Source organism: Athene cunicularia (assembly GCF_003259725.1).
Source record: "Athene cunicularia isolate RWA chromosome 1 unlocalized genomic scaffold, athCun1 chr1_part3, whole genome shotgun sequence".
Taxonomy (NCBI): domain Eukaryota; kingdom Metazoa; phylum Chordata; class Aves; order Strigiformes; family Strigidae; genus Athene; species Athene cunicularia.
In genome coordinates this window covers 252,750-275,850 of record NW_020799093.1, presented here as the reverse complement: position 1 = coordinate 275,850, position 23,101 = coordinate 252,750, and the positions used below count along the sequence as shown (strand labels likewise).

The window sequence follows — 23,101 nt, the reverse complement described above, 5'->3', positions numbered from 1 at the left end:
CTCTTGCTTTCCTAAAATTTATATTTAATTTCTGATCTAAGTTTTCACCAAGCAGTACAAGTGTCAGAAGTTGTTCTTTAATTGTGCTGAACCTACAGTGAAAAGGCAGTGAAAGTGCTGGGTATTTGCTAGCAGAAAGTGATTTGCAATCACTATCTTCATGCAGGGCCTACACAACCATGAAGTCAGAAAGCTCTTTCCTGAAGGCCCCCTTCCTTACATTTAGTCTGCCTAAATAAATACAGAGATTCTACCTAGAGCACAAAAATTCATCTACAAAAGCACAAAGGAGCAAAGCCTGACCACAATGCTTTTATACATTTTTTCCAGAGTTGTAAGTTACTGTCACACATCATCAGGCATCATGCCTTGTACAAGTTTTACCACCCAAGGAGATGGTCTGTAAAACACATTTGCAACACCTTCCACATTTAACATAGCTGACAGGTAGTCTGCATTCATAAGCACATCTAGCTCCTTTCTACATGCAAGATCCTACTGATCCCATTAGCAGATCTCAGTCTGAACCCTATTAGACTGATGTAGCTGAGTATCTGCTTTAAAAATCACCACTATTCTTTACTAACATGAGCCCAGCAACACTTGTCAGTCTGAAACCTGGCATGACCTAGAGCATAGATAGGAAAGTCTGCTCACTTGTTTCATCAACAGGTCTTACCTTCCTGGCACATTAGCAAACTGATGGGCCCACACTGCAAACAGAGGTTACTATTTCTGTCCTGGGTTTTGAGTACTGGTAGGATGTGTGCACAGGGCTTAACCTTTTCATGCTTAAGGCAGTCCCAGTGATTTTGGTGATATATCAAACCTTCATTTGCTAGTATTGGGATCTCTGCAAAACAGTATTATCATCCTGAAATTTAAAACTGAGCTTTCATCTAACTGAGTCTGCTCTTCTCTAAGCTTTCACATTTGATCTCCAGGCTAATGGAAAAATTAAAGCCCTAAATCTGCTACTGTACTCAAAGTGTTTACAGATATAAGTGAAGACAATTTTTAAGCCTCCATCAGGCAAGCTAACACTTTGGGAAAGTAAAGAATCTTAAAACAATAAAGTAAAGGGACATCCTTAGCTCTGTTACTTGAAGTACAGCATCAGCTAGTCAGGTAGAACATTCCCCCTTACTGCAGACAAAACCTCATCTGTTATTTGGGGTATAATTAACTCCCTCATAACGTGTACTGGTTTTACATACATCTTCAAAAATGAAGCAAAAAGATGAGAAAGCAGATGTTACTACCAGAGATGCCGGATGACCAAACTGTTTTGGGACACCAGCCAGTTTCCTGCCCCACCTGCCATGACCAGGTGCTTGGGGGTGACAGCAGAGAACCTCAAGAGAGCACCTGGCCTATTTTGCAGCCCTACAGCAGCAGTAGGTCTCTAAACCCTACATGGGGGCCAACATAGGTCATATGGACCAGCAACCCTTACAACAATCACTCTTGTTTATCATACTACAAATACTACTATTAGTTACTTGGCACAGCACTCAGACCACTTCCCTTGAAAGCAAAGTTAATAAAAATTACCATAAGCACACGTTCAGTTAACAGGACCAAACTTTGACCTCTGCTTTGTGTACTCTTTGTATACTCATCCAACTGCCTGTGGGAAACGGGGCCTCTACTAGAGAGAGCTCCGTTTCTATAAACTGCTCTTCATCTCTGCTGCCTGTTTATGCCAAATATGGTAACAGCCCCGGTCCACAGGCAGTCACGTTGGGAACAACCAATTCCGTCCAAAAATTATCAAGACTGCCATTAGCTCTTGTGTTTCTAGGTACCGTAGGAGCATATGCACACATTCTATTGCACTTGCTAAAAAAGGTTCAAAACCTTTAAATTAACCTCTAAACAAATTTAGATACTAAAACAAAAAATCATCAAGCCTTCAGATTTGCAGGCAACTTGCTACCTTGGAAGAATTCCTTCTTCTCAGTCTAATCTGAGGATCCTTTCCCTCCACATACAAAGATGAGTGCAAGCACTTGCTGTCATTTTGAAATAGCTGAATCTATCTTCTGTAATTATAACATGGGACAACAGTATTATGACAACATATTTTATTAGTCCGTATACATAGTGTGCAATTAGTGACTCACTACAGACAGTCAGAGGGAGGATTTGGCTCTGAGTATTCTTTGTCACTATCCTCCTTGAAAGAGCTTAACACAGCAAAGTCATCCAATTCATTTCTATCTCTCTCTGGTTTTCATGCAATAAAAACACAGGAAAATTTAGCAAAACCAAGACATAAATCGGGTGCTCTCTGAAGACCAGCAATGAACACGCCTAGCAGCTCCCAAGTGCTAATAAATAGTTTTACTGACATAAAACAGGTCACGCACTAGGCTTCCCAAAAGCGTCTGTACCATTCCACACATACCTCACATCAACACTGACAAGTCACTCTCACAATTTTTGTCCCCAGTCTACAAAAAGCAAACCCAGCCACAAGAACCACACTCACACCTAACACTACAAAGGTTTCTTTCACTGGTTCTTTCTGTGCTCCACAATGTAAGTAGTGTGGGACACTTGGACAAGGTGCCCCACATTACAGGAAAACATCCCAGTGCCAAGCTCAGAAGGCCATCAAGGACCTCAGTAGCCCCAGGTCATGAATCTCCTCCGCTTTCATAAAGGAACACAAAGCACTAGGAGCTGGATGCTTCAGAGCTCTGTGAGCAGAGTAATAGCGGTGTTATGTTTTCTCCCCTTCTCAGTCAGTGAAGATCATCAACATGTAAAGCACATCTTTATGCACATTTCAATTTGACACACAGGACTAAGCTGTCTGGGTCTTAGCTGCTTCCCTGGCCAATCACTCCTCAAAACAGGGAATCCCATTTCTAGACCAGCTCTTAGGAACCATACACTTCCACTGCTTAGAATGGAGCCCTCTCAGCATCTTGTTACAGTGCTGAATCACAATTTTGAGACCCTTTTTGTTTACTACATTTAAATGAGGTTGAATAGGGCTTCCTAGAGAGCTGAGCAAACCACTTCAAGCTATACAAGAGGTAAACAAGCTGGTTTTGTTAAATTCTCCAGAGTGCCCACTGGGTCTGTCTGGAGCAGATAAAAACCCATCTCCTTTCAGGCACAGTAAGTAATACTTTTAAATCCCTAAGCACATAGCCCAAGAAGGGGTGATCTGGGAAGTCTAGAGAGATCATTTGTGAAAACATGTATTCAACAAAAATATCAGAAGCAGCTTTTATATCTTCAGGGCACAGAAGAACCACTATTCCCCCGATACACACATACTCCCCTCGTATCAATTTAAAACACCAGCCACAGCTGCCAAGCCAAAGGAGCACTTCTTTAGATGGAGCAGTTGCTGCCATGTACTGAGCTCAGTAATACACACTCCATTCCAGCAGGGTCTCAAAGAAGCAGAGGAAATTAAAGCACGCAGCAGTCACGCCAAAATCTTTTACACCCTTTTGAAGATTTCCCACAGGGTGGGTACACAAACACAGAGTATTGTGAATTGCCCCTGCCAAAGATCCAACTGTAAGTAATACTTCTAGAAACAAATGGATCCATCTAACTGTAACAAAGAAGGGCAGTGACAAAGATTATTGATCATTTAACTCTTCCTCAGCTCCTTGGAAGTACTTTATTTTTCTGATTGTGCATACAAAGAGGGAGAAGAGGTGGCACCCGACACCTCAACTTATTACAGGAAACATACATACTAATCCAAATGTACACTTGTGAAGTTGAGTGCCTATGTGTACAAGAGCAGAACTGGCTGGCATACCATGTTCAAAGTGGTTTGGATGTGCATTTAACAAGACATCCTATGAAACTCCCTGGTCCTTCCTTTGTTCATAAGAGGGCCCAAAACTCAGCCCTGCAGGAGGTCTGACAACACAAGAGTAGATGGCCTTTGAAAACCATCATACCCCTCAGAAGAGAGTCAAATGCAACTGCTCTGCTCTCATTTTTCAACACATTCCCAAGTAGAAAGACTATGTCTACACTGCTGTCATCTGTTTTCTTCTAGGAGATGCTGGCAACTCTTGCTCTGTTTATCTGATCACCTAGCATAAGCTTTCCCCAACAACACGCCTCATTTCCGCACTGGGATGAGACAGCCCTGTTATTTTCACAGTCTGGGTAATGTTTGGCACTCAATTTAAAAAGCAAGTGCTCCATTCCAGTTGTGAATTAAATTGTGATACTGACTCAGCACAGACAGATCAGAGATTGAGTATAGCAGAATAAGGTTACTACTGAGAAACTACATCCATTATCATATGAGCCCTTAAGGCCCTTCACCTAACCTGCTCTGTTATCCCAGTGCTCTAGTCCCCTCCATCTCTCAAGGCCAAGGAGGCAGCATGATAAGGGAAGTCTGCACACCCTACAGCTACTGCACAGATTCCAGCTGTTCCTTGCACTCTTCTGCTGGTCTCATCCAGAGAACCAGCAAGGTCTAGAGAAGGGTTGGCTTCTCAGGCCCGTATGGGGTTTCTCCACACAGCATGGCTGGTTAGGCCCCAAATCCTGCTCATTCAGCAACAGGAGGCTCAGAGCATGGAGTGAAAGGTTCCCTCAAAACCTGCCACAATGCCACACCTTACTCCATTCTAGGCACATCTGTTGCCTGCACTTCATCTGGCCCATTTCAGACTCAACACCCCCCCTACCCATCCCACTACCTCCCCCCAAACAAACAAACCAACCAACCAGCAAACAACCCACAGAGGCACAGATCTGCCATGTTCAAGATGACATTACCCAGCTGTGGAACAGCTTACAGTGCTGACATTTAAAATTCTTCACTGGCTGCTCATGACTGCTAGGAGCAGCATCATTTTCAACTCCAGTCATCATCTCTCAATTCAACAGACATCCATGAACCCTTATGAAGTTGCCCAGTTAAAATTTAATTGTGCTGATGAGAAGCTCCTCAAAGTGGACATCTTTTTTCTTTAATCCCTTTGATTATTCTTCTCTTGTTAGTGCTCCTCCCAGACTCAAGCTACCAAACACACACAAAAAAAATCACAAACTCAACTGCAGGGTTAGTACTGACAGGAGAGCTCCACTGTCACTAAGTGGCCTCTTTTCCAGTTTTAAGTGAGTCTGGGATGCTGAGGCCCTCTTTCACAAGGCAACCCCAAGCTTCTTTTAGCTGTCAAACACCAGCAGAAGCAGCAACTGCTCCCTGCCAGCAATTACTGCTTTGCAAAGGAAGCCAGCTGCTTTGGGTACATTGCTCGCAACAATACCTGAAAGAGCTTGGGCGCACCTCAACTTAAAATAGGCTTCCCGCCGAGCAGAAATTGCAGGCCAGACTGATGTATACGTACAGGCATACACTGCTTCTTACTGTGCCCCATATCCCAGGCTATGAATCTTATGACAGCAATAAAGTTTACTCAGCTTTTCCTCCCTACCAAGCATTTCAATAATGCAATCTACAGACTTCTATCCTTTTCTCAAGGTAACACACAACTGTAATCTAGCAAATTTCTTCCCCATTACACTCAGATTTAATGTAGAATAGTAATCTTGGAATTTCAAAGTGATGGGCCTTTACTAAGCTTGGTATTTCATCTCACCAGTTACTACATTGTAAGTAATATTTTCTGCACAGCACCTCTTTGTAGTGGCTTACGCGTAGATGTTTAAGTTCTGTGTGAATCATGGCATCTTTATATTTAGGTATATACATTTATATATTTACATTTATATACATTATTTTAAATACATTTTAATATTCATATATATAGAACTATTTTTAAAATCTCAACTCACTCCAAACCCAAATTTTGGGTATTATAACCAGAATTACTGTCACAACATTTTGATGAAAAGCAGCTCAGCCAATGCTTAGCAAGCAGCTAGGCTTTGAGCAATTCTCTGAACTTTTCAGGTCTTTATAAAAATTTGCCTTTAAAGTGTATGCTATCCTTTTCACAGCAATTAGGTACTGTGCTGCTTCTTCCACACACAAAAAAAGAAAGCTTACCTCTGAAGGCATCAGCAACAAACATTCACTTTTGGCATTTAGGTTGCAGTAGTCAATTACTGTGATTTTTAGATTTATACTAAGCCTTAGATTCACTCTGAAGTGTGAAGCAGACTGGCCAGATGACTAAGATTTTTCAAAGATGACCATTTTCTCTGAACAGGTTTTGCCAATGGACCTCCTTTCCAATTAAAGGAAACAGGAACAGTTTTCATGGCCCATCTCGTGGTTGTAGGCTGAGACTGCCAGCAGTGGGGTCAGTTGGTACAGACAGCACAGGGCGGGTTAGCAGTAAGAACACTTTTTTCCCTCCCTCCCGTCGGAATATGAAACCAAAAACCTTGTTCTAAACTGGGCTGTGTCAAGGAAACACTCTCCCCTGTATTTAACTAGTTCTATAGGATTTTTAGTGCTGGTTCTCAATCCTCCAGCCTCACTCAAAAGACACAGGATTGTAACTGCTGGTATTATTCTGCCCGGTGAAGGCAAATGAGTTACAAGTAAAATAATTTTGCCAAATTACCTGGCTCAAGTGCCATTCCTTCCATTGTGATGATACACAGCAAATCTGCCAGTTCACCCTGGTAAATCGTTGGGCTGTCAGAATGCACTGAGACATTAAATACAGGACCTAGAAAAGAGTAAACACAGTTATTCTGACAGGCTTTTCTTCAGCATCCAAAAACTTTCCTGCATGTTTTTGAAGTATTCTCTGCTAGTTTGTGGAGACAGACCTCTCATGCAGGGATAAGCAACCATGTGAGTTTTCACAAAATAGTTACTCATTTTTAGCCATCAGTTCCTGAACTAAGACAAAGTGCCCAAACTGCCAGACCTGTCACCCAACAGAGGCTGCTGCCCCATGCCCTGCACAAAAGGATGGGTCTTCCCCTAGTGACTCAGAAAAGAGCATGAGAGTTCAGGTCTTCAGGCTAATCCAGCAGGGATTGTTTTGGCTGAGGCTGTCAGTAGGAATTCAAGTTAGAGCAAACCAATATTTTAACATGGTTCTGCTATGGTACTGAAGCAGACAATACAAGTAGTACATCTGATAACACTTTTCTGTGGGTTTTCCTTCAGGCTCTGCCACATAGTTTCTTCTGTAGAAGATGTCTCAAAGCCCAAGGGTAAAGTAACTCCTTCAGCTGCGAATTGGTGATGATATTGATGAAAGCCATTAGGCTGTTATTGGTGTGGTGGTTTGACTTCTGTGGTGTTTGACTTCTGAGGTACACGAGTTAAAAAATAAAACTTCCCCAAATTTTGACAACATCATCATCTATAGTGCAAAATTAACAAAACAACTACTCAAGATATGCCAACATTGCTAGCACTCTGTATTTCACAGGGCAGAAACTGAAGAATGTGTCAAAATACCCCTAGCAATTTCTCTACTAAACAAGGCGAAGGAGATGAGTAGGAGGAGAGCTGATGCTAATGGTGGCATCTGGGATGGCATTGGGGGAGAAGGGCCAGGAAACCCAAAAAAGGAATTTGGGATTAAGTAGTAACCCTTTTCACCCTCCCTGGACTCCATTGGCTGCTATCATTACCTGGCTCAGCTATCTCTGGGACAGCAGCAGCAACAAGCGTAGAAAGGTGTTTTGGGAGGAAAGAAAAACTGTTGGGAGATCTGCCATCTTCCACTCACATGGTACTGCTGTAGTACAGAAACTGTAAATTTCAAATCCACCGAAGATCAGTGGCAAACAATGCTTTTGATGGAGAATGTTTAAGGAACTTATCCAAGACAACCCACTTGTCCCTTGCCCTCCTATCAGGTTTCTGTCTAAAGCTATGCTGATAACTGACCACACTACACACACGTATCACATCACTTTCAAACTGAGGTTCTGAAAAGAAACTTGGATGTACTGTGAAGCTAGAGATGTCATTTTTTGGTGAAACTACTCTAAAGGGTCTGGCTTGTTTTGGTCAGCAGAGATTACACAGCACACTAAGAAATTAATTCCAATTACAATGCAATATTTACTTCTGTGGCTTCCAAAATTCCCCCCAGAATTTCCATGGGGCACAATGTGTTGCTCTTTGTTATACCATAAATTTCTTACAGCTCTCTTCTGTGCCTCAGAAGCAGTTGTACTTTGTATACAGGGGCAGTACGTAGACATCTAATCTCAAGAGTTTTGTACCCATTTTGACACTAGAAATCCTCTCTATTAAAAATTAAGATTGCAAGGTGCCCCACCAAGCAAGGATAGAAGGGTGATAGGGTGACAGAGATGCAATAGAGGTTACATGTGGACTATCAGCTGAGAGTCCTACATGCTTATGCTAGAACATATTTAAGGAAATAAGAAACCCAGAACACTTTGAAGTTCAGCTGTTCAGGTAGTGACTTCACAAGCAGACTGCAGTCCCTAACTTCATGTCAGCATGATGGGATCTTTTTCTGGGGAAATGGAGAGAGACTAACCTGATTGCTTCCTCAGCCACTATCCAAACTCCTTCTATGCAAAATCATTTTGTTTCCTGACATTCACACATCCCTACCCCCACCCATATTCCCTTCGCAACATATTTGATTATTCGTCTTCAGATAAAACAAGACCTTTTACTTTTTTTTTTTTTTTTAAGTTATGCAGACAGAAGTTCAAGGTCCTAGGGGACTAAAGGCAGTGTGGACCAGTGCACTCCAGCCAACTGTAACCAGGGAAGTCTCAAGCAGTGAACTGTCACAACAACAGAAACAAGGAGACTGTCAAAATCTGCCAGGAACATTTTTGCATACCCAGCCCATACCCTCTGCTGCACTGATCAAAGGCAAAAGAACACCATAATAATCCTGGTACTGTCTATAACTTGGGGTCTACCCTAAATCCCAGCAGCAAGTGAGGTGACATCATGTGAGGGATATGGAACATGCTCTCCTCCAACAAACAGGCTCTGTCCTGGCTAGATGCTGGCAGGGTTGAGCAAGGGAGATGAACTGCATAATCCCAATTTTGTCAGGCTAAGGATGGGCTGCATTACTCCGGCCCTGGCAGGGTAAACAAGGAAAGACAGAGGGTACATAAAGACAAGACTTTCCAGGCCTTATATCTAGGCTAAAAGTGCAAGCATCTACTTCATTCAAGATACACTGGCTTCAAAGCCCAGCATGCCAACAAACCACTAATACAGAGTGGAGTCCGAGTACTCCTGGCCATTGAATGTCACGAAGGTAAAAACTAAGCTTGTTTGGCCACTCAGCCAGGAAAGGCCATGTATCATGGTAATGCAGCACTCCCTATGTACTCTTCAGTTCTGGGTCACCAAGCGCATCTCTCTATCCTGCCTCCCACATAAGGAGTCAAAGCTTCCTGGCCAGTAAAAAGGCTGCTAGGCAGAAGCTACCTTCTCATTTCATAATCGTACTTTCCCTTAGTAGGCCACAAACGGTTACTTCTCTGTGGTTATTTCCCTACTAGGGTACTACATGTGCAAATTATCATCTGTACCTCCAGGGAGAAATCACTATCCTGTGTTAGAGGAACTGGATTTCAACAAAGAATAGAAAGATGTGTCTGCAGTTGTGCTCTTCCCTCTCCAGCTGAAGAGGGAAAAAACTTATCTTTTACTTTTTTAAAACCTAAGCATGGTTCATTACAGTGAAAGCTTCTTATTTCAGTCTTGAAAACCGTGTGGCTGCAACTTTTCAGGAGGAACACCTTTCTTCTTTGGAAGGATCTCAGGCCTTCGGCACAAATGCCCCATGCCCTGGCCTTGGGATGCCCACTGGCATGAAAGGACAGATAAAGCATCTTCACAGTTTTTTGTCCTCCCCCACTAAAAAGGATGAAAAAGCAGGAGGCTCTTTTGAACAAAGCCCATTAGCCCTGAACTGGACCAAAAAAACGATTTAATCCCTTACCCTTCACTATAACATACACTTGAGTCAGACTTGTAGTCACTACACAGCTTGGGAAAGATTCACAGAAGCTGACAACATGGCTCTAATCCCTCATTAAAAGTCATCTGCATGCCATCCTTCTCTATAGAAGGGTTCTAGTCTTGGTTTTCTTTAGTTTTATTCTAAAAAAGCCAACCGATCAGTGTTTGGAACCTTATAACAACTTGCCTGATTTATGTCCCCAGCTTAAACAATTTACTCTGTCTTTAGCTGAACCTGTCCAGCAACAGAATGAGAGAAGCAGGAATGCATTATATGCCTAATTCAGACAAAAGCAGCAGCAGTTTGTTAATTGGTTACAAGCAAAACCATCAACCTTATGTAACTGGACATCTGCTCTATTGCAGGCTCAAGAAAAGCACCTGGGCAAAAAACATCACCAGAGTAAACATGGGATGTTTCCAGACACATTTTCAAGGCTCCTGAGGACCTCCCATGAGTTCAAAATGTACCACAAAAATCTTCTGCAACGTGGGGAAAAAAAAAACCACAACAGGATCCACATTACCATCACACCACCATTATTCAAGGGGCCCTGGATCTAGACTCCACCATACAGAGCATGGCACACAAAACCCCAGTGCTTTTCTTAAGTTTTTATTCTCCAAGACAAAAAAAACCCTCAACCCCAAGCTTACAGATGTAGGTATGTGGTTAACAGGCAATTCCCAGTAGACACTGATGACACTGTCTATCAGGGTCTCACCACACTCAAGCACTTACAGTGTCACAGGAAGGGTTGGGGAGGTGATATGAACTCTCCTTTGATGAGATCTGAGTTCATGCTACATTAACACTGAGAAAAATAGAACTCTACAGATAACACTTGATGTGGCTTTGCTCACCTTGCCACCTATATTTAACAGTTTGAAATACTGTTATTGGCATATACTGGTCACTTGGGAGAATAAACAAACCAGAATCTAGTTTCAGCTGCAGGGTTGACAGATCAAGCATGCCCTGTAAAGCTCAAGAACAAAGTGAAGTTAACTGTAGGAAAGCTGGTCACGACTTTGAAAGCTGAGAAATAATTGGATTTTAATAAATTCAGGTTTGAAGATAAATGTCATATCCTCAGCTAATTCGGGAACTAAAGAGCACAGATTCACAAAACAAGCCAGTGTTCCCAATTCTAAGAGCTAAGCACCAACCTTCTCCTAAATTGCCATCTCTTGCTGAGACCTCTGATTTAAACTAAGTCAAAATATCTGTTCTTCACTATAGTAAGGCCATATGTAAGCTTAGAATCAGCCCCTAAGAGAAGTTTTCTTCTATATTAAAGTAATAACAATTTTATATTAAAAAGCATCTGCAGACAAGACAGGAATAAAATGAGTTTTCAGAGCATTTCTTGACTTCTGAATGCTTGAAAAACACTGTATAATTTTAACAGAAAGGAAGAAACTGAGGTTAGAAGTTTACTAGCACAAATCTTGAAGTGCTTAAAGAGAAACCAGGTTTCAGGATCAGGACCTGTTTGGTGTAATTTCTTCTGAATGTCCCATTTAATGGCAGATCTCATTGCTCAAACCATTGGCTTCATGCAACCCAGGAAGGAAACTCCAGGATCCAAATCCTATACAGTGATATAGTTTTCAGCTAAAGAGTACGTTGCTAATTCTTTCACATATGTGAATGAAAAGAAAAAGTGTTTATAAGCTACATCAAGTTTGGTTTATTACTTTGTGCTCAATCAAATTCACACTGAACAGGCTGCAGGGTGGAAAGGAGGAGTTCAAGTTTATGGAGTTAATTTACTCAGCTTAAGGATTTACACATATTGGAGAAAAACAAAAAATCCTGATCCCTATTTACCCTATGTCACCCCATTCATCCTGCTTTCCTTCCCTCCTCAGTAATCCAAACACCTTAAACCTGCAAGAAAAAGAAGGGAGAATAACCAGAAGCCAGTTAACATCTAGATTTACAACGGAAGAGATGCTAATTACCTAGGTCCTAGGTGACATTTTTAGCTTTTCTAAATCATTTTAGCCAATACTTCTCTGCAAAAAATAAGGTACAGTCTCCCCACAGACATGAACTACCTTTAGTTTCCAGACAAGTAAAGTAGAGTAGTGAAAGGTCAAGTAACCTGACAAGAGATCCGGAGCAGGCTGTTCCACCCAAGAAGCCTGTACCCAGTCCATTACCCAGCAGGAAGGCTGCAACCACTGCATGCAGCTTCCCTAGTTGCAAGTCAGCCAGCACCAGAGACCACAACAGGAAAAAAAAAAACTAATGGAACTCACCAGTTCTCTGTCTTCCAAAATATGACTCATATCTGCCCTGGCACCAAATCATTCACTCTTGAACTGAGAATCTCATGACCTGCCTTTCTTCAGATAGTGAGCTGCTTTACCTGCACTATTCCAGCTCCCTGACCTCTCCCTGATTCTTCATGGAGCTGTTCCCTCCAAGTTTTACCTCAAGCCTCATAATAGCTGTTACTGGAAGAAGCCCCCAGTAGTTTAGTCTGTGGTTTCTACTTCCAGCTACAAATTAATGCACACAGGCACAAAGGCACACAATGACAAAGCATGTTCCTGCCCATTAACAGTGGCTGGAAAACACCAGCATTTCTTGCCAAAGAGTTTCTGCTGTATTGCTCTTCATTCACTTCCACGATAAAGGTTTTTTGCCTTTAAGAATCTTTCTGTTCTCCTTTCTTGAAACTGAGTATCTCTCAGGGTCACTGCAGGGCATCATTTCATTTTAATTGCAAGTTCAACATCAATACTCAGCTCATATTTCAGCAGCTTTCGGTTTATCTCAGCTTCTTCCAAAGTGAATGATAATACATTGCTGTGCAATGAGCTCACATGCAGATGTAATCCAGAGTTGAAGATTGAGACACTTCCCTTAAAGTTCTCTTTTATTTTTGCCTCTCCAGAGCTGTGCTGAATTGCCAGCTCAGAGCAAAGCCCAGCTCCAAACAGTTCGCTCTCATAACATACTTCTCAATACAAGGTTAAAAGCTCCCTTCTATCTGCCTCCCTCGAGGGAAAAGAAAATAAGTAATTTCTGTGGAAATCCTTGTGAGTGTCTATTGGGCAAAGACACTCTAAACACTAACCTGGATTGCCAGGTTCAGGGTAAAAGGAATAGAAAATTAAAGGACGAATGCCAAAGAAGAATTTATGATGCCAGGATAAAACCACATGGATTTCAGAGACCGGGTGCCTCAGCATTAAAAAACCAGCTGCAGGCCAGCTGGAGCCATTTGAACCAGACACCCATACACAGACCCGCATCAGATAAGCACTCTGATCTCAAGCAAGTTCCCTGCTATTTGACCCCCACCTTTCCTGGCCAGCTCGGCTAAGGCTGAGGACAAAGGGGAACACAAAAACAGGAGAGTCTTCTCTCACTCACTGCTCAGCCCTTGCAGTGCAAAGGCACTGCCACTGGAGCAACACCTCGAGGTGACGAAAACAAGTGAGATTTCAAGGTGGGTGGGTAGGATCACAAGTCTTACAAGAAACTGTCCTGATACAGTGGCTTCAGAAGAACAGCAAGGAACACAAGACAGGTGTGCTCCAGGGTAAAACAAAGGCTATGCACACATACATCATCCAAAAGCTCGGAAGGAAAGAGGATGCACTTGAGTTTCAGCAAAAATGATGCAATGAAATTAAGAGAAAATTTCAAAATAAGCACTGGCAACTCCTCTTGTCCATTGCATTGCTGGACAACCTTTGAAAAAGATATGGCAGAACCTCTGTTCTAGACTGGAAAATCCAAAAAGAAACACTGAAAACTATTAGTCTTCATATGGGACAACTTCCCTCTGCCCCCCCAAAAAAAACTTAGTTTGCTTACAGCTACTGGACATACAGCAGGTATGCATTTCATGAAATCAGTCTAGTGATCCATGTTATTCCTAAGGCCAGACCAGAGGATTCACAAGACCCTCACTGGTCTTAAAATATATCCAGCAGAGAACAATCTGCCATTGATTAAATATTAGAAAACTAATGACCCACTAAGGCTCCTCCTCCCCAACCCCACCCCCCAACTTCCAGTTTATATCATTCAGTGAACAAAATTCACATTTCATTTTTTAGGTCAGGAAGTTTCAAACAGATGCCTTTACATTAACATTTCAGACTGTTAACCAAATGGAATAAATACATCCCTGTGCAACAGCAAGTAGAGGAAGAAGAGAGAAGGTCTCTGCTTGCAGCCAGCAAGTTCTGCCTTGAACGGAAAGAATCTGAACAAGACATTTACCACAGATGTTCATGGAAAGACATTTCAAAGCACTGCCACATTTCAAGCCTATTGTGGCAGGAAACACTGAAGTTTCATGCGCACAGTCCCCAGCTCATATATAAAAAGCTTACAGGCCTCCTGCCATTCTGATAGATCATATTGCACAATGCGTATGCACGCTAAAAGCCCTTTCTTGAAACATAACTCAGATATCTGGGAGGGAATCAAACTGAAGGGAAGGACTTCCAACCCTAGGCAAGTTTCCCCACCCCCTATCAAAGAGGAATCAATAAAAACAACCTACAGAATATCTCCTACCACAAAAAGCTTCATGTAAAACCCTTTAAGGACTTCCTTCTGATGAAAATTCTGCTTCCATAGTGATCACCTCCCCACTTCATCCCCCATGGTACAAGCTGAAAATAATAAATCCACAGTTAGTCCACCCTAACTATGCTCATCACATGTCCTCATCATGTCCAAAGACAAATGTCCGGCAAGGATATCCGAGTAACAACTGAAGGACACAAAGTTCATCCATCAATTGAAGAAAGGAACGTATTTCAAGCCAGATATTGCTAGATGCCAAGATTATTTTGGGAAGTAGTTCTCCAGTAAATTGTGCTTGGGATCTCATTTCTTTCTTCATTCTTTTGTAAAGAATGAAAGGCTGACAGGGCTTGAGGACCATCCCTCCCCCTGCTCCAGCCCTGCTAGTGGAATTCACACATTCCCAGGGAAGTTCTACAGGCTGCCTCCCTTTCTTCACTCCATGCTCCAGAAATCCTATCTGGGTGAAGAGGCTGGGAGTAGAGGGTGACAGCAAAAAGTCAAGACTGCAACACGCACCCTTGCATAGCTCACAGGTTTCCCTCTAAACCATGGATATTAATAGCATCCTGCCAAACTTTTTGGATGGGACTTCAAAGAGCCATAACAAGAGCAACGTTGAAAGAGTCACCAACCACTACTTCTGTGCAGGAAAGCCCCTACGTAAGAGCTTGAAGGAGAGGGGTTTAGAACAGATTTCATTCTTGCTGGTTTCTTGCATCACTCCTTTGCAAATGCTGCTCTCCCACTGTGTCTAACCCAGCTATCAAGAGTAACAAGGCTAAAACTATAGCCCATTAAACCATCCTGAGAAGACAATACATCTACAGCAATATTCATCTGTGACAGTAGTGCTTTAACAGGCATTTGGAACATAGACAACTAACATTATTTTCAGAACACTAACTTACCATAAAACTAAACAAAAAGGCAACCAGAAGTTACCTAGAACTGAAAGAAGCATTGAGCTGAGTCAATGTCCTCTCTCTGGTCAGCTTAAGTCAAGCTGCACCTTCATTAGGGTTTGTATCAGGATGCTACATTTCAAAGCTGCTTGCAAAGTGATGTCCTCATTGGAACTCTGGGTACTGAAATTCATCCCAATTTGTGGAGCTTTGTAGTCCAGCCACAACCAGTGGCAGAATACACTTGCTGAAATGGCTGAAATGTTACCATTGCCTTGACCTGACCATTTTCTGCAATTACATCAACAGAAAGGTGTGCTCAGGCAACTTAATGCTATACTAATTGAATCTGTTTTGGAACAGAGATCCAGTCTGTATTAATGTTCTTCCAGAGCAGCCACTACCTAACAGCAACCTAGTGATAAAGCTGCCAAATGTGGCAGCAGTTATTCCATACTGAGAACCAGCTCTGAGCCTGCAGGACCATAAAAGCTGCATTAGTAAAGAAAAACCCTGGGGTTATGATTACAGCCAATTCATTAACATCTTTCTGTAAACAACCAATAGCACAAAGGGTGTAAGTACCACCTAAGGGGACAAACAAAGCTCTCAGCCATCATACCATTTGGTTATATAGATCATACATCATACACGTTACAGAGTAGGCATTTCCCAGAAACAGGGAAACCACTGGGAGAACATCACAGAACTCTCTCCATTTCTGGCTTAGACACACAGCAGCCAGATTCTATACCAACCTGATGTCTGGAAGTCTATCTGGATAGGGTTGGATAAGCCATTTACTGCTTCACGCCACATGCCGCCACCACCTGGAGACCAGGCAGTCACCACACAGCGATACAGCCCAGCATCAGAAATCTGGGTCTGATACATCCTGTAACGGAACTCATTCTCCTGGACCTTCTCCAGAACCACACCATCCACACGAGTCTGGTCCGTCCAGTCCTCCAGCCGCACTACTGAATCCTGGTTTAAGGAGATGATGCGAGTGGTTCCATTGGGATTCGACCGATCTGTTAGTGGCTTCTCAGCTGTAATGAGGACAGAATAGCGTGGCGTCTTGATGTTTTTCGAAGACACTTTGCATGTCATCTCAAAGGTGTGGCCTGCTACAAAGAATGGCTTCAATTTCACCGCCTCCACTGTAAGCGTGTAATCTGAAGAGGGAAGGAAATAAGCAGCAAGAGAGGGGTTAACAAATAGGTGCAAATATTTCTGCAGAATCTTTTAATCTAGAAGATTACAAATAAGCACAGCACTTTCTTTGGAAAGACAAATCCCAGCACATTTATCTAAACACATATGGACATCCTAGAGTGCCACTAAACAGCACACACACACTAGTACACAACACCAAGATGCAAGAACTGAAGCAAACAACAAATACTGAACAGATAATGCAATACACAGGTCATAGCACAACAGAGCCTCCAGAGTTTTTCTTATTTGGAAGATATTAGTCAGACAAGACTCAGAGTCACAGTTCTACACTGGATCTTGCAAGAGCACCCTCAGTGACAGCATACAGGGACACTGCTGAAGTACTCATGACTAGTGACAAAAGCCACCACTAACTGAAGTTAGCAGCACTTAGTGTAGCTTCTTTCATGTCACTTGAAAATCCACCCTAACAGCAATCCAGACACATTCAGCAATTGAAATTGCATGACAAAAATGTTGGTGGTAACACAAGTCCCCATCTCCAGCATCCCCATATCCACACCTGTCTTGAAACTTTGGTATACTTCTGCCTCCACATGTGTTGTTTTCACTTGCTTCTCATGCATGCAGCCTGAGTATAACCTTACCAGAAGCCTTGACATTTCCCAACAGCCTATTTGGCACCAAGAATTCCAGCAACACTTAGTGCTCAGTTTCCTTCCCTTTTTACAGCATACTTCAAGTCCGCCGGTTCCTCAATCCCAAGAATCCCTTAATTACAGGGTTTGGGAAAATTATACATCTAGGAGCACAGCCCCAAGACACAAAAAATACAAGCTCACAGTGAGAAATTGAGAAAAAGAGTGATTGAAATCAGAACCAGATAAAAAATAAAGGGAGTTGCTAGTTTCCTGTCACTGTGATGAAGAGACATCCTGCACACCCAGGTTCTTCCTAAGGACAGTAGGGCTGGGACAGAATACATAGTTTACAGCCACTTCCCAAAGTAGCAGTATTGCAAAAATACAGCCAGCCGACTTTCTGGACTTGCTCTGCTACGGCATATTCTTCTTTACCCCCCTTCATAAAAACCAAGTGTAGACATGTTAACCAAAAAACTACACTGATCACTTTTACGCAAGATGAAACTTCTCAGGAAAAGGGAAATAAGCAATGGTGAGACTAACAATTCCCCAAAACTGAACTAAAAGCAGTAATATTTATGCTTTCCCCATAAGAGCAACAAGATACTTGTCAAGATTACATTTTGCAGTGTTTCGCCTTCAAGCAGCAGTTCTCACAATGAGTAAACACAGCCCACAAGATGAGAAACTCAGTATGACAACTTTAAATCAGTACTGTATAAAGCAGATCACAGTACAAACCTATATAAAGAAACAGCAGGAGTGGCAAAGGCTGAGCTGCTTCTAATGGTCTAGCTGAGCACAGGATTACTTGATACTCCACACCAACCCCCCCTCCTCACACTTCTACCCACTAAGCAAGTGGGAATACAAGAGTCACACATTTAGGCAGTCAGGGTACAACCACAATTGAAGCTGCACACACAGTCATTCCCGATTCCCTTGTGAGAAAGCTCATCATGCATCTGATTCTAAACTTCAAATCTGTTTTTTCGTCATTCTGTGTCCACGAGAATCTGGTATCACCCTCTTCATAAGGCTGCAACATTTAGGAGCCCAGCACAGATCAGCTTGCCACATATTTTAAGAATATAGTAGATAATTATATTTTGCCCCAAAAGACAAAGCACAAACAGCTAGCCATACTTTTCTGCCATGTATTGCTGTTTTCTAGGCCTTATGAGGAGGCTCTGGGCAAAAATCTCTCCTGATGGAAACATTCATGCTGTTGATTTTCATGTCAGAGCGCTGAGTCCTAGGCACCAAAAGGGAAACTTTGCATTTTGCCTCTCATACATGTGCTTAAGACAAACACCTTCACATGATCACAGCAGTACAGATGTAGTTGAGAAGATACAACTCTTCCCTACTACCTGAGCTCTGAATACCTTACTTCAAACACTCCCTGAGCCACAGTTCAGGCAGCAGTACACTGGGGAGTGTCTTGTTCCCTGCAAGGACCGAGCAACATTGTTCCTAGACATACTTTCCTGACTTTCCATTTGAGGGCAATATAAAAATGCTGCTTTCACCACTTATTTTTGCTAAAGAAAAAAGAGAAAGGAGTGGTGGTAGCATGGGACAGCAGTAGAAATGCCATTTTCCAGAGTTTGTGTAAAAGAACACCTGAGGCCCACAGATGCAGCTGGAGAGCAGTTGTAGAATTCAGAAGTGTTAGACATTTGGATATTGAACAGAGAACAGGGAGACATTCTTCACGGAAATCATCAAGGTTGGAAAAGACCTTGAAGATCATCTAGTCCAACCATTAACCTATCACTGACAGTTCTCAACTACACCATATCCCTTAGCACTATGTCAACCCAATTCTTATGAGAGTACTTTCAAAGATTTTTCTCTACCTTTCAAAAACCCAAAGCTCCTTGGGTTGGATGAATACAGAAGGTGACGCTCCTCCACTTATGTGAGGCCATAAGAAATGCAGACTAGAATAGAGAAGGGGACAAAAAAAAAAAACAGTACATGCAGGTGCTGAATGCTTATTGTTACAAAAAAGTAAAAAAATTAAATCAAAGGAGTATTTCTGAATCTGCAATAATATTAGAGACCTACATACGTAGTAAAGTAAAACAAAAAAAAAATCCCTATATCCTATCAACTAGAAAAGTCTGGATCACCATTCCTAACAGCACAGTTCTGTGCCAAAATTGTTCTCCGTCAGTAGCAGCAGACAAAATTTAATTAGCACTCCATCACCTCCACCTAGAAAAGCATGTAGTTGTCTCTGTGTGTAACAGTGCATGTTATGAGAAAGAGGAGACACCAAAAATTTGGCAATTAGGTTAGAAATAACAGTAATCCGCAAGGAAAATTAAGTGGGAAATGAAAGTTTCTTCATGTTTCCTGTGTCAGAAACTACTCATAAGATCTTAGAGCATAAGATGGGCCAGAGAGGCCAAAGAATATTTTATTCTAAGGCAGCCTACAGCCTAAAATACCATTTCTAATCTTCTGAGAATTGCCAAGAAAGCAATCAATGTCTGTGTCTTGACTCCGACCCTGCACACTTGCCCTTCCACATACACACCTGCAGTCCCATGCAGTGTCTCATCTCCTTCTTGTAGACCTCTGTGAAAGAAAAACACGATACACACCCTAGTTGGAGGCTACAATCTGCAGATTTACACTGGAAATGGGTAGGGGAAGAGATCTTAAGTAAACATACCCAAAACTTACAACCAGTTTGGGCGCTACTCCAAGACAGAGGGCTAGCAGCAGAAGAAATCTTACCACTGGCCAGTCCAAGTGGTTAAGCCACAGTATAATTCTCCTGTTGCTCTTCACCATAAAGTGCATATTCAGCTTCAAGACTACTTCCTGGGTAATGACCAAAAAGAGTTTTCACCTCAAAGCCAGCCAAATTGCTAGAGAAGCCTAACAGACTTTAGGAAACAGCAAACACCTTCCCTGCACTCCGCTGACTCCAGTTGGAAAAGCAGCACGATGGCCACGACTAACAGTAACCTCAGAGCCTAATGTCTCATCAGCAGCCTCAAGGAACACCATCTCAATATTCATAAAGACTTCTTCATCCCCCAGTGCACTAGCTAGATTGCAAGTACAGGGAATGCAACAGACATTAAGGTAATGACAGCTTTGCCTTCATAGGAGAAGGAGGCTATACAACACCCTGAGGTACAATTGCAGCCCCAACAGCTCTGATACCAAAAGCTCTGAAAATACAGCAAGGCACACTAAGGCCTGCACCACAGCCTAATACACATATACATAACACAATGGTTGTCCCCACTGCTGCATACACACAACTAGACCACCCTCACTGGCTGGCTCCTCTGCCAGGCAAGGAGCATAAACACTTCACCCTCAGGCAGCCATGGGCATGAGAAGGCCAGCCACCCCTCACTGGGGCTTGCACACCTAACTTCAGGCACCTTCATGTTCCTATATCCAAACTGGCATACATACGTGGCAGCTTGATGCCATGGGTATGGGAATTTGCTTGAGAGGAACTGTCTGTCCTTACTACACAATGTCTATTACATACCAGCAATGGTAAAGACAAGTAGGTGACAGAAATATAACCTGTTCTCTATTTATGGGCTTTCTGAAAGATTTAAGGTGCCCTTGCTCCCATTTGTATGTGATGGGAGGGCCTAGGCAAGCATTTAGGACAAGTAACATTATGTTAAATACAATTGTTTTGTAAATTAAAGACAGAAGTATTAACAAAATCTTGAATAATAGTACCTTTGGGATTTGAAATTTCAATTAAAAGATAATGTTCTCCTTTGCAAAGACTTCCATGCATATTCAAAGTCAATAGCACTGGTATAAGAAACAAACACCAGTTCTGCATTGTACTGCAAAGAGCAACTGTATTTTAAAAATAGGCAGTACTCACACAAAATTAATAAACAAAATTATCTTTTAAACTGTCAAACTTTCTTCTGGGTTGAAAATCATCTACAGAGACAGTCAAAAAAGTTTTCCTCCCTTCCTTTACCCCTTTTTACTGATTGGAATTTATATTCTAAATAAGAAAAAAATAACAATTTATACTTTTCAATGCTTTCTTTGTCACCTTGGTGGGGAGAAGAAGAAACAAATCAGGCAGACCATGTCAAAAACAACGGTGATCTAAGATAGCAATTGGCTGCATTTGCAAAGCTGAGTAAGAAGACATGTGAGCATTATTGGTCCCAACAGGACAAAATAGAAAAAGATAACACACCTCAAGTTAAAATGGGTAAACATACAACTTAAACACACACACGAAAAGGCCTTCAACATCTTCACATGATGTTTACATTTCAAGCAAAGGCTTCCTTACCCTGAACACCCCTCTGGGCTGACTGAACCACAGACACAACAAAACCCATTTTTCCTTTCTCAAAAACTCAGAACAACCTTTTCCAAAGTGGGATTTCTCTGGTCCCCCTCCCTGAGCACTGCTCTAAAGTTAACACAGATGATGCAAGTAATAAAATAGTTGAAAGAAAAGCCTCTATGTAGGCTCAAGTGATCCAAGGAAGAGGCAAATTTCTGTTCTCTCCTTAGGCAAACATGTGAGAGCCTGGCTGCTCGCTTTTGTAAGCACTGGGAGCAGTCAGGGACTCAAACCACCAGAGATACTTGTCAAAACAACAGTCAGAGAGCAGAGGCAGCAGCAGATTAACTCCTTCATAGTTGCTGGCTACAGCACTAGGCTCACAGCCGAGGTCTGGAGCTCACATATATAGGATATGGCAGAGAACAGGGCATGCAGAGAAAGGCATCTGGGGCTAGACTGCTGAAAGAGCATGGGGGAGGCATGTGAGGGGTGGAAGGGAAATCAAACCTATGTATTGCTGCCCCCCCTCCCCTATACATATAACATTCCTTTTCAGGAAGATAAGGTGTTTGCAGAGCTTGCTTTCACATCGTAAATCCCCCAACTCCAAGTTTTGCCAACAAAATGTACTTTTCAGCATGGGGACTATAACATTTACATTTGTGTTGCAAAATTAGCAGAGTTTTTGGAACAAAACCAGAAACAAGGGAACGTTCACACCTGTCACGGTTTGTTTTCCCTCAGAAATCTCAACACAGGCTGAGACTTTCAACTCCAGCTGGTCTCTCTAGCTGCTCCGAAGGAGATGATCCATTACGCGTGCATGCACATACACACACACACTCCGTGTTGTGGCATAACAACTGAACTAATTGTGATCAGCATTCAGCATTAATGAGAGATCTCGTTCCTGCTGGAGAAGCCAGCTTCAGTGAAAAAAATGACCTTTCGTGCATGATGCTTGGTCTGGGGATGAAGAGAGTACTGAGCAAGCAGCCCACCATTTCTCTCTCCACTGAAGTAGAATCACAGCAGAAGCTCTCCAATTCGCTGTTTATGGATAATCCCTCAACAACTTTAAACTAATTTCAAACTACTTGTCTCTAAAATGTAGTTCTCTGCCTGTCACTGCCTGAGCTAGACCATTAAACAAATCTATCAGGATAAATGCAGCTTAGCTAAGCACAGATTCTTGCCAAAGACATTACATCCTAGGTTATCCTATTCCTTCTGCCCCTATCCAACAGATCCTCTTGCATGATCTCCCACCTAAGCCAAAACAGTACCACTCTACAGGACATTCAGGATACACACACCCATTTTAAACCACTATTAAGTGATTCAGGTAATTCTATCTAGCTTTTAAAAAATGCTCCCAGAAAGAGTTGAAATACTGACCAGAACTAGCTCACTTCTGCTTTAAAAAGGTCCAAATACAAGAAAATCACTGAATGACTTTTCTCTGCCACCCACTTATTTTTTGATACTCTCTGACTACTACGACCATGAACTTTCACTGAAGTGCCTTTTAAACATGGGCTTGGGAAAAAAAAATCTCTTAAACTAAGTGAGTGACATTCCTCCCTTCTC

At 42.2% G+C, this 23,101-nt stretch overlaps 1 protein-coding gene across 1 annotated transcript in view; it reads right to left on the bottom strand.

Annotated features, from left to right (window-relative positions):
* Positions 1–23,101, bottom strand: part of PTGFRN (prostaglandin F2 receptor inhibitor) — a 40,975-nt gene that overhangs the window by 5,451 nt on the left and 12,423 nt on the right. The window contains exons 6-7 of the mRNA XM_026841256.1: positions 16,132–16,551; positions 6,537–6,644 (exon numbers count right to left, since the gene is read on the bottom strand). Coding sequence (XP_026697057.1) covers positions 6,537–6,644; positions 16,132–16,551 — 528 coding nt within the window. The remainder of the gene's footprint in view (positions 1–6,536; positions 6,645–16,131; positions 16,552–23,101) is intronic.